The sequence below is a fragment of the Saccopteryx bilineata genome, chromosome 1 (assembly GCF_036850765.1).
Source record: "Saccopteryx bilineata isolate mSacBil1 chromosome 1, mSacBil1_pri_phased_curated, whole genome shotgun sequence".
Lineage (NCBI taxonomy): Eukaryota > Metazoa > Chordata > Mammalia > Chiroptera > Emballonuridae > Saccopteryx > Saccopteryx bilineata.
Genome location: NC_089490.1, coordinates 240,082,557 through 240,095,130, shown reverse-complemented (window position 1 = coordinate 240,095,130; position 12,574 = coordinate 240,082,557). Strand labels below are relative to the sequence as shown.

General features: G+C 48.8%; 1 protein-coding gene across 4 annotated transcripts in view; it reads right to left on the bottom strand.

The window, feature by feature from the left end:
- CAMSAP2 (calmodulin regulated spectrin associated protein family member 2) overlaps positions 1-12,167 on the bottom strand; it is a 58,320-nt gene extending 46,153 nt beyond the window's left edge. For all 4 annotated transcript variants that reach the window (XM_066238819.1, XM_066238830.1, XM_066238849.1 and 1 more), the window contains exon 1: positions 11,487-12,167. In XM_066238819.1, coding sequence (XP_066094916.1) covers positions 11,487-11,625 — 139 coding nt within the window. In that variant the 5' untranslated portion in view covers positions 11,626-12,167. The remainder of the gene's footprint in view (positions 1-11,486) is intronic.
- Between the last annotated feature and the right edge of the window lie 407 nt (positions 12,168-12,574).

Genomic DNA, 12,574 nt, shown 5'->3' with positions numbered 1-12,574 from the left:
TGACAGCAGAAAGGTCAGAGCTGGGAGACCACACAGATAGGGACACGAAGGGAGAAGACAGTGAAGTCAGTGAACACATCCAAGTGGAAAGATCCAAAAAGCATCTGGGGACCATACGGGATTCTGGAAAGAGGTCAAGAATAGATGGAGCAATTTGGGATTTGGGCGACATCTAAAAATACCATCCTCATTCAATAATTGAAACCACTTTCCTTCCTTCACGTCTGTATTAACCAGTGGTGAGCCAGACTTTACCCGACGGTGGCCTTGGCTGGGATGTCAGCTCCGCCGAAACCACAGACCATGGAACAAGGACTCCTCTCAATGTGGGCATTGCAGGATGACGCAGAAGCTGTTTAGGAAAACGATGGTAAAGGGGAAACTGTCTGATTTTAAGAGAGTTACTATGAAATATCTACCTGTGGGTTTTTATCTCCTGGTGTCTGAACATTAGCTGTGCAAAGAAGAGGCTCATTATCAGGATACAAACCTCTCTGTGGTCCCTGTGAACCCGCCAGACACTCAGTTACACATCCCCGCACGTGATCTTTATAACAACTCTTGGAAACTGTCAACACAGGTAAAATATAAGGGCTGCAGTGACGCTAAAGCTCTCCTGTATGTCAGACATGTCCCTACGCTTGCATTCTGTCCTCCACCCTGGCGATCACACTCCCATTCCACAGACAGGAGCCCAAACGCAGAGCCTGAGCTCTACCCCACATGGCTGACCACATACGAAAAAGACAGTGGTTTAGGGAGAGCACACAGGTGGCCGACAGACAACGCAGGGCCACCTCCACCCCATATGACATACAAACCAGTTACAAGAGCATGAGCTTTAGAAAGGCCCCACCCTTGCAAAGGGAAAGAGTGTTTTGAGAATAAAATAAAACAAGCCTTTGATCTAAATAAGGATTAAGAGAAAACTTCAAAAATGTCTATCATTTCTACCAATAGCATGGACAATCACTTTTTTAAAGAAATGGTTTGGACTTTCTATCCCATTTTAAAATGAATGAACCTGGAACAGCACCTTAGAAAGTAAATGGGCAAAATCAAAGATAAGAGGTTTCGCCCTCTCCCTAATCTCCAGAGCACGACAGATAAAAAATTACTCAAGGTGCGGATGTGTGAACCACCACTCCTAAGATTGTGAAGGGGAAGAGACAAGTTTTTCTTGTGCACCAGGCGGTGAGCAGAAGGCCCCGGATCATGCCGGTATCAGTCCTGACCGGATGGATCTAAGTTCTGACATCTGCAATCAGCTGAAAACTTGAGGTGCAGGCAGAGGGTGTGGACATGGTATTGCTCAAGGCCTTTTCTATAATTTTCTATAAAGCTGGGTTGGCTACTAGCCGCATCCAGGTACCAGTAAATGTTACCATTTTCTCTGAAACCGGGAAGGGTTTCCCCAGGCCCTCGTTCCTTCTGCAGTGGTATTCTCTCCCACAGCCAGGCTTGTGATCCGTGTACCCACACTTGCTGCCAGGGAAGGCAGTGTGGTGGAGGGGTACTGTGGAGTTGAGCAGATGAGTCTGAGGCTGCCCGCTTACTTGATACAGGATCCTGAGCATGATGACTGGCTTCTCTGAGTTCAAATTTCCCCAGTTCCACAGAATTGCCTCTGACGGCTCCTCTCGACTTCAGTGCCCTCCACCATCCCCTGGCTGCCCATGCCTTCCTGCCACTGCCCTACACAGAGCCCACGGCTTCTGCATGGCACAATGGATGTTCCCTCTGCCTCTAACGGCCCTCCTGGACCCTACACACCATCGGCTCTTTCTCTTCAGACCGAGTTACATGTCTTCTCCTCAGATGTAGCTTCCCAGAGCACCCAGTCAGCCATCCTGTGTCACCGTCCATGGAACAGTTGCTCCTCATCTGTACTACTTAGGTGGGTTTATTTCTGTCTCCTCCTGTGTCACAGAACCTCTGTCCGGCCACAGCACCTAGAACAGCTCCTACGCCACAGCAGGCCCGCCAACATTTAATGAAAAAGTGCCAAGTTCCAAAACAGAGCTTCATCATCGAAGCAGATGTCAGTCAAGTGTTAGCTCCCTCCTTCCCCCACTGACCAAACAATGTGTGACATGCTGCACAGCACTCTTGAGCCCAACTTACTCCTCCACCCTCCTGCCGCCCTGCAAGCCTGTAGCACTGTGAGCTCCCATCCCGTCAGCCCCCAGCCCACATGCCCCTCCCCCTGGACTGCCACAAAGAAGCCTCAGCTTCAGCTTGGGAGCCAGGTTTCTCAGTGACAAGGAAGTCACGAATAGGGGAAGGGAAAGACTTGAAGAAACTTTGTGTTGGGAAGGAAGTGGGAAGTGAACAGGTGGTGTTTTACATCCAGATGTAGGCAGAGAAATGGAGGGAGCTCTGTGTTACATACACATATGTGCGTTTTCAGCACGTATCCAATCCCAGCACAAGTCAGTGCGCCTGTAACGTGGTGCCCAACACCCTTCCCACGAAGAAGAGCCAGGGTTCCTGAAGAAATGGTGTTTCCAGGGCTGCAGCAGGGAGAGTACAGCATGGGCTAAGAATACATGTGTGCACATACCCTTATGCAGAAAAGTAAGGCATGTGCACAAGCGATGGGCCATGTTCTAAGGTGACAGGGCCCAGCTGGAAGGAGATCGCATTGGCCAAATCTGGGACAACTTAAGCATCAAAATAAGCAAGGACAACTAAGGATGATAGCCCATTGAATAAAACAAGAATTGGTGAGTCCATTCTGATAAACGAATACATAAGCAAAAGAGAAAGAAGGAAACACCCTCCCTTGTAGAATACTAACCAATAAATGGGGGCGGGGGAAATTATAGCAATCACCAACAGTAATTGATTCAAGCAAGAATCATCATTGGGTCCCAAATGCTGGGTACAAGCTGAAGAACAGAATATTTCAAACTATCTCCCCACAAATTACTTAATTGAAAATACAAAAATTGAAAACAATACTTTTATAGTGGAGAAATGGCAGACACCACTTGAACATCCCCACCCCTGGCACGTGTCACGTGCCTGTTGCTACGATTCCCTGAGGACCCAGCTGCTCCTCTAATCATGGACTAATCATGGACACATCAGACAAATCCAAACCGAGGAACATTCTATAAAATTACTTGCCTATTGTTTTACAAGATAAAAATACATATCTATAAGGAAACAATCAACACTGCAGACTCAGACATGATGGGGTAGTGAGAATGGGATTTCTTCTTTATTTTTCTTTTTCCCTGCACCTGTGCCCTGCCCACCTCCCTGCCCAGTGTATGATAAGTCCTGACTAAGAAGAAGTCCTTCTGACAGGGTCAGGAAAGCTTCCTCTGTCTGAATGTCTCTCCTCCAGGGCTGCCTGGCTGACATCTTGCTTGTGTCTGGATGCCTCCCGGGCACCTCTGCCCCAGTGCCCTGTGCATTCTAGGGGAGGCAAGAGGGGACATGTGCTGGTGAAGAGATGGGCGCTGGTGGTGCAGAGGCAGGCGCTAGGGAGGGGCGGCCAGAGTGGGGGGGGGGCAGAAAGGAAAGGAAGGAGGGAGAAAGAAAAAGAGAAAAGCTAGGATGGGTTTGGCCAGAGGGCAGGAGGTACGGCTTGGGAAGTGGTCTCCAGCTCCTGGGTCTCCATATTTGTCTGGGGGCAGGTCTCTGAGCACCTGGATTTTCTTTCTACTCCAGGCACTCTCGTTGGGACAGTGCCGGCAGTTGTGCCAGGATCTCATCACCCCGGTCCTTCCAACCTGGTGGAAGGGACCTCTGCTGACTGAGAGCCCAGCATGGCAGAGCAGGGCAGAGGGATGGGGAGGAGGCGCCGATGCCAGCAGCAGATGGGCTGCTGGTGCAGGTGCACAGAGCAAAAAGGGTGTGGCCAGAGCTACGACAGAGCCCAGGAGGGTGTGATCCAGCTCTGCATGGGGTACAGTGCCCGTCTCCAAAAGTATCAGTGTCATGACAGACAGGACAAACTGAGGCTTTTCCAGGTTAAAGGAAACTAAACAGATACATCAACCACTGCAAAGCACAGTCCTGGACTGGATCTTGGAATGAAGGGTAAAAAGGAATAATGGACATGGAGACAGCTGGCAAATTTGAAACTAGACTGTGGATTAGATAACGATGTTGCATTGACCTTAAATTTCCTGGGTTTTATAATTTTCTGCAATTCTGTAAGAGAGCTACCCTTCCTTGTAGGAGACAGATGGAAATATTTAGATTAGGGGGCACAATGTCTTGAATGCATCCTGAAACAGTTCAGAAAATCCTGTATACACACACACACACACACACACACACACGCGCGCGCGCGCGCGCACGCACATGCACACTTTTATGTGGGAGGAAGGGGAAGTGAGAGAGAATAAAACAAAAAAGACAGAATGTTAACCAGGCAGTCTGGGTAGAGGGCATTCAGGAGTCTCTGTACTATCGTATACATGTTAAATTACACTGAAAAAAAAAAAAGGATTATAAAACCTTGAGATGTCCCAAATCAAGCCTTCTCCCCAAACTTGATTATCTTCTAGTGTCTCCTACACCAACAGACCACACTACCACCGACCTGCACAGTCAGAAACCTGGAGTCAGCAACCCTGTCCCCCTTAACCCCCAAACCAAACCCATCAGCAGGTCTTGCCCCAATCCACCCCCTCCTCACATCTCAGCTCACACTCCCCCAGTCCAGGCGGGCAGCGCCTCCCCTCAGGATCGCTGCACTTACCCCTACCTGTGTCTTCTTCCCACATCCATGGTGTCCTCGCTCCAAACCAACCAATCTCTGCTACAGCCAGATGCACTCACTTCTCAGAAGCAAACTGGCTCATGTCACACACCAGTAACAGACCCTAGGGTTTTCAAAGTCTGCCAGCTCCTCTGAGGGCCAAACCCTTCCTCTGACATACACGAAAGGCCCGCCTGGCCCCTGCCCACATCCTTACAGCCACACTGAGCTCTGGGAAACTGTGCTCCCTGCTGCTCCCAAGCTCCGCCTTCACACTTCGCACAGTCAGGTCGCCGGCTGCGGAGAGCTCCTTCCCCTGATTCTTCTCACTCTTGCACAAAAGACATGATCAGTCATTGTAGGTTTGTTTGTTTTTTAAATCCAGTGAGCTTTGGACAATTTATTTATCTGCTAAATAAACACAAGTCCCTTAAGCTCGCCTTTCAAACAACTCTGTCCCAGTCGGCCTTTGGTACTGCGTTGCCCACTACTCCATTCCACAACCTCCTCCAACCTACTGGTCTGTGTTGTGAAACCAGCCCCATTCGGCTGGCCTTCCTTCAGGGTCCCGTCTAACCACCATCTCCACTTCAGGGTTCTCCCTGCACAGATAGTGGAGGCTAATGTGCACTCCTTACCCGCTCTACTGTGCCAGTTCCCGGCTCTTAACGCATTTCCTGACTTCTACTACAGTTACACACCTATCATCTGTCCCCCACTACAGAGCACAGACTCTTAGAAGAAAGGCATGGTGAGAGAGAGAGCGCAGAATACTAACCACTAGACCACCAGGGAACTGGAAAGGCAAGGTTAAAGACCTGTGTGTGTAACACCAGATGCTGGTAAGACTAGCCCCTCCCAGGGCCTCAGAATTATTACCCTCTGCAATTCTCTTCCTAACTCGGACTGCTCTAACTCCGCCTCCTTTTCCTCAGCCCCCCCCCCCAAAGCATTCTAAGTGTTCACTACCCTAGATTCCACCTACAATGTCTTCTCTCCTTCTGTGATCCCATCCATTTCCAATGTCAATTAGACTTCATCACAATAGATTCCAAATTGATATTTCCAGCTTCTGCTTCTCAATTATACCCCACACCTACAATCACAGCTAACCACTTCATTGGATTCTTCAGGTATTCGGTCAACACTTCAAGTTCAAGGTTTCTAAAAGCAAAGGTGACTCGCTGTTCCAGCATGCTGCTTTCTTTCTCTGCCAATGGCATCGCGACTCATCCTCCCTGTCACGAAAGCTCAAAAGCTCAGGTAACTTCATCTTCCCTAAAACCTCAGGTGACCCCACAGACGACCTTTTCATTCAAACTACTCCTCACACACCCCAAACTCAGCTATTTAAAAATACCAGGATTATCGCTCTGGTATCTAATGCCTCTTTTCTGTTAACATGACTTCTACCCATGTAGGGTGGTGGTCAAGAACACGAAGTCAGATTCCCCAGGTCCAGACCTTGGCCCTGGAAGCTGGGTGGCTTTGGACGAGTTCCTAAACCTTTGGCCCTCAGGCTCCCCATCAGTAAAACTGGAATGATTAATCGTTCCCAGTTCTTAAGCTGTCACGAGGATTAAAGTGGACTAAGATGTGTAAATGCTTGACGCTCGCAACTGTAAGCACTCGATAACTGTAAGCAGCTTTTGTCTCCTTTCCTTCCCACCCCACTTCAAGCTCTCGCGAGCGGCTCGCTGATTCCCGCAGTACCTTCCCAGACTGAGCTCTGCTGGGAGTCCCTCCTAGTGATGGTGTACCCCAGCACCACCAACTCAACCATCACACGTGCACAAGAGTCAGCCCTCATGAAGGCTGTGGACGACAGCGAGTGTGGGGATATACACAGATACATACCGAGGTGTTTTTATAGTAGCCAGTGATTTTATGTCATACTAAACCAGGGTTAGGGAACCTATGGCTTGCGAGCCAAATGTGGCTCTTTTGATGCCTGCATCTGGCTCGCAGACAAATCTTTAATAAAAAAAATAATGTTAAAAATATAAAACATTCTCGCCTGACCAGGCAGTGGCGCAGTGGATAGAGCATTGGACTGAAATGCAGAGGACCCAGATTCAAGACCCTGAGGTCGTCAGCTTGAGCACGAGCTCATCTGGTTTGAGCAAAAGCTCACCAGCTTCAACCCAAGGTCGCTGGCTCGAGCAAGGGGTTACTCGGTCTGCTGAAGGCCCACAGTCAAGGCACATATGAGAAAGCAATCAATGAACAACTAAGGTGTTGCAATGCGCAAGGAAAAACTAATGCTTGATGCTTCTTATCTCTCCATTTCTGTCTGTCTGTCCCTGTCTATCCCTCTCTCTGACTCTCTGTCTCTGTAAACAAACAAAAAACATATATATATTAACATATATATATAAACAAAAAATATATATATAAAAAACATATGTTAAACATATATATATATAAACATTCTCATGTATTACATTCCATTCATTTCCTACCGCTTATGTTCATGATTGCTGGTGGCTGGAGCCAATCACAGCTGTCCTCCAGGACAACACCAAATATTTATTGGATAGTGCTTAACGTACACGGTTCGTTGTATGGCTCTCACGGAATTACATTTTAAAATATGTGTCGTTCATGGCTCTCTCAGCCAAAAAGGTTCCCGACTCCTGCACTAAACGGTAGGACAGGGAGAAAGAATACTACTTGACCAAGTTGAAATGATAAATTGACATGAGGAAATGGGCTAAGATCGCCAAATTCAAGAACTGAGTAAGGAAGAGAGTATCCTGAGGGGCTCTGGACCCACTTTTTCTCCAAAGGAATTAGGGAGATGAACATTTAAAGCAAACTTAGTAATGTCATTGCTTAAATGGGTTAAGCTGCTCAGTAGAGAAGGCAAGTGTAATTTCCTCCTCTTCTGCAATTTGCTTCAAGTAATTAGAATATCTGTTTATTAGCTAGAATGCATCTAAACAAACTTATTCTTTATTTGAGTAAAGCTGTATCTGCATTATTCCACACAATATACTATTAGGGTTCAGGCGATCTAGAATATTTTTAGTGTAAAGGGAAGAATATGACTCAAAACTTCTGACATTAGACTTCAGATTAAGTGTATACTCCGTCTGCTTTTGAAGCATTACAACATTTCAGCTTGCTTTATTTTTTATGGCTGAATAACCTTATTCTATGCCCACAATTGATTTCTAGTTATCATTTTAAATGATTTTTTTCAGGAATGGCTCTAAAATTGACTACTTTTTGACATGTCAAAAGTTAGAGGCCTGACCTGTGGTGGCGCAGTGGATAAAGCGTCGACCTGGAAATGCTGAGGTTGCCGGTTCGAAACCCTGGGCTTGCCTGGTCAAGGCACATATGGGAGTTGATGCTTCCAGCTCCTCCCCCCTTCTCTTTCTCTGTCTCTCCTCTCTCTCTCTCCCTCTGTCTCTCCCTCTCCTCTCTAAAATGAATAATAAAAAAAATTTTTTTAAAAAAAGAAAGTTTATCATGGAAAAAAGACTAAATCTATGCCTGAAAACCCTGTATCTCATCATTAAGGAAATTATTTTAGTAAATCAGAACAAAGTTGAGCTAATTTTTAAAATATTAATTGCATATTATGTTGCTTATTAGCATTTGTTACATTTAGTGTTTGCAGCAAATGAAGAATAGGGACATCAAAAGAAATAAGATGTTACTTTTTTTCTATTCATACCTGAATAAATGTATACTTTGGAAAACTGTGGACTAAAGAATAGAGAAAAAGCACAAACATGACATTGTCACCAATGTGTTTATTCCTTTTTACTAAGTCACTTTAAGGCCTTTAGCTTGTTTTTCATGATTTTTAAAACCATTTCAACTGTTGCCAAGGCAACTGTTATTAAGCACCAATAATATCCACTTAACCCATCTGACAGTTTAAGATCTGTCCACTCTTTAAAAAAAAAACTTTTTTTCTTAAAAAAGAAAATATTTTATTGATTTTTAGAGAGAGAGGAAGGAAGAGAGAGAGAGAGAGACAGGAACATCAATCTGTTCCTGTATGTGCCCTAACCGGGGAACAAACTGGTAACTGGCAACCTCTGTGTGCTTTGAGATGATGCTCTAACCAACCAAGCTATCGGCCAGGGGAGGGGGGGAGGGAGGGAGGAAAGGAAGGAAGGAAGGAAGGAAGGAAGGAAGGAAGGAAGGAAGGAAGGAAGGGGAAAGGAAGGGAAGGAAGGAAGAAAGAGAAAAGAGAAAAGAGAAAAAAGAAAGAAAGAAAGAAAGAAAGAAAGAAAGAAAGAAAGAAAGAAAGAAAGAAGAGAAAGACTTTTAACATGTCCTATGTGCATATTACACTAGCAGCTAAAAATATTACTTTGCAGAGAGGTAAAGAGCAAAGCTTTCAGACTCAGAAAGACCTGAGCTGGCATGCAGAACCGACCACTGGCCAGATGTTTCAGCGTGAGCAAATTAATCTTCGAGCCGGCTCCCTCATCTACAAAATGAGAACCGTATCAGGAGGGCTGCTGCAGGAAGAAAGGAAGCAATGTACTTAAAGGACTGGGGACCTACCAGCATGTCTATCTGTAGCAATGCCAAATCCTAGCTCACCATCTCTGCCCTTGTGGAAAGTGTGGTGGAAGTGGGGAGGCTGTTGAACCTCTCTGCACTGGCGTGTTTTTCCTAGAATGGGAAACACAGCACTTAGATCACAGAGTTGCTGCGAATCCCAAATGGACAACTCGATGCACAGCATGGAGCACAGTGTCTGACACCCCAGAGATGCTTTTTTTTCCCCATTGGTTCATTTTAGAGAGACGGGATGTGGGAGGGTGCATTCATTTGTTCTGCTTAGCAGTGTATTCATTGGTTGCTTCCCATTTGTGCCCTGACTGGGGATTGAACCAGCAACCTTGGCATTTCGGGATGATGCTCCAGCTGACTGAGCTAATGGGCCAGGGCTTTTGCCATTAGAATCCTTTCCTGTCCTTTCTTCTAAAAGTGTGTTCAATATGTGTCCCTCCTGTGCCCCAGAATCTAGTAAAGGTGCCTGACAGATGCAGTCAGAAAGGAGGCATGTTCCGGTTGGGAGCCTTTGTGAACCCAGGGCCACATGTTGACATCTGTGTGCTAGGTGTCCTGTTTCAGAAGAGAAGAGATTGTGGATAAGTATTCCCCTCTGCTTTCGCTCAGCGTGCTCTGCCTTTCCACACAGGTCAGTGTATACATTTCCCTCTGTCCCTCTTTCCTGAATACTTAAATAGAGCTCATTTTTCCACCAAATGAACTTGAGCTTCAGCATGCTGCTCAAGCTAAAATAAAAAATACAGTCTCTTATTCTCACTGCAGATATCAGTGTAGCCAGAACATAAAAACGCACTAACGCTCTGTGCTTCCTCCTAGGTCTTGCTGTGCACAGCTAGTTCCAAAGATATCTTTACAATATAAACCTTTGCAATGACTTTTTTATTTTTACTACATTTACTTCCGATGTCCGTTTTAAAACATTTAACATCTTTTTCTACTTCTATATCAAAGCATGAGAGAAGTCACGTAAAATGATGGTTGTCAAAACAAAATCATGCCAGTGTGAAGTTCCCCTCAAAACTAAATTTTCCAAACCCTGAGATTCATTCGCTGGTTCAGTGAAAAGTGCAGCCTGAAAAATATCCTGGAATGTATGTTTAAGGAGTAAGAATGAATTAAATCCTTACCCACATCTTTTCACAGTTCTAAGAGTGGAAATAAGCCATTTCCTACCCCTGCACCTCCACTCTGACCTCCCCCAAACTGTATTTAACATCTGGAGAAAAGTCTGTTAAATGCTAAGAAACTTTTCAGTGAATATTTTACATACTACAGAACTGATTCAGTGGGCAAGCGATATCTTACAACATGACTCCTTAAGAGTTATCAGACAAAATTACTTTACCAAAGCGTAAATGCAAATGGAAAGCTGTAATTTTTTCAGCTTTCCATAACAAGGGCTCCCGGAGCGGAGGCTGAGGAATTACAACAGGAGGCCTTTTCCTGTTATTTTGCAAAGACTGGGTACTGGCCGAATGGGCTTAACTGCGAATCTGTGTCAACAGACCCATGCCCTGAAAAACACCCTCCTATTTAAAAAAAAAAAAAAAAAAAGGAAAAAGGAAAAAAAAAATCCCACGACAGGCAGTTTTTATTTCCCTGCATTGATGAAGCCAAAATCCGTTTGATAAAAAGGAATCTGTCCCCTGGTAAACACGAAATGGAAACAGCACCCTATCGTTGGCAAGCTATAAATACCGGTTTTAAATCACTGCCTGCCCAGCGCCAGGAACGCGATGGAAGAACGATCAGGATTCGCACGGGACAGAAAAAAATCAGTTCGTTTCCACCTGGGCCACCTGACATTCCGGAGCCTGAGCAGCGGCCATCATTCCAAGTGTCAAGATCAATGTAGGGTACTACGGGTCCCCCCTGCCTCGGAATAATGAAGACAGCAAGTCGGATTTGCGGGTGTGGTGTGTGGGGGGGGCATGCATCCCAGGAAGAAAGAACCCGCACGCAGGAAAATCAACCTCGGTCGGACCCGGACAAAACGGTTGTCTGAAAGCCAAGCCCTCTGCGATCCAATCAGAGCAGCCTGGCCAGAACCCGCCTGACCCTTCCGGGGCTCTGGTTCCGATCGAGACCTGCGGAGTCTACGCTTTCTGCCCCTCGGGATCGCCCAGCAGCTCCCGGAACCCGGGGCGCCCCGCGGCGGGGAACCGGCACGCGGGCCGGGACGCGCGCCCCCCACGGGCTGGGCGGGGGCGCCGCCGCCTACCTGTCCCGAAGGCTTTGGCCACCAGCCAGGCCAGATTGCAGGCGATCTTGGCCCGAGAGAAGTCGTAGTGGTCGAAGGGCTTGATGGCGGGGACAATGAACGTCCTCCGCAGCTCCCGAGGGTCCGCGGCGTCCCCCATGGTCCCGGGTCCTGGGTGAGCCGCGCGGGCGCTCACATGGTGCGCGGCCGGCAGCGCAGGCGCGGGGCGGCGGGGCGGCGCGGGGTCCGCGCGCGGGATCCCCTGCCTCCGGCCGCCGCCCCCGCCGCCCGCGAGCGCGCGTGAGCGAGGCCGCTCCCCTTTGTCTGCGCTCGGCCGCGCGGCGGGGGCGGCGGCAGCCGCGGGCGCCGGGGTGCAGGGCGCTCAGCCCTGGCGGCGAGGCCCTAGGCCAGCCATCATAAGGCCGCGCTCAGTCCGTCAGGCCGCGGGCGCGGGGGCGCGGGCGGGGCGGCCGCCGGCACGACGCTCCGCAAACGTCAAAATCACTGCGGCGGCCCTCGCTCCCTCCGCCGCGCCCGCCGCCCCGCGACACGCCGCGGACTGGGCGCTCAGCTCCCGCCTTATCAGGGATGACCTCAGTGCTTTGCCCCTTCTCGCCCCTATCGTCGCACCCCCTTGGCCGCCGCCGCCACAGCTGCGGTTTTCCGGCTGCGGCACTGGACCGAGGGAGCAGCTGCGGGCACTGAGCATGCGCCCGAGCACGGCCCCGCCCCGGGTAGGTTCCGCCCTCGGGCCCCGCCCTCAGGCCCGCCCCCGTCCGGCTTCCCTTCAGCCGCGGGGATCCCAGCCCCGCCGGCGGGACTCACTGAGCATGCCCAGCCTCTGTCTCAGGCCACGCCCTCAGCCACGCCCCTGCCGGCATTCCTCTGGCCGCGGACTTCAAGGCCCCAAGGCGCGGCGCACTGAGCATGCGCCTCCCTCTCCCGCCGGGGTCCTGGATTTGGAACGCCGGCTTGGAACGCCTACTTGCTCGCCTGGGTGGACATCCTCCGTGTCCCTGGCGCTTGGCTGCTGCTGCTTACGCTGCCGGGAGAGGAAAGGGAAGGAAGGGAGGAGAGCTGCCTGGCAGCTCTCCTGTGTTAGCTACACG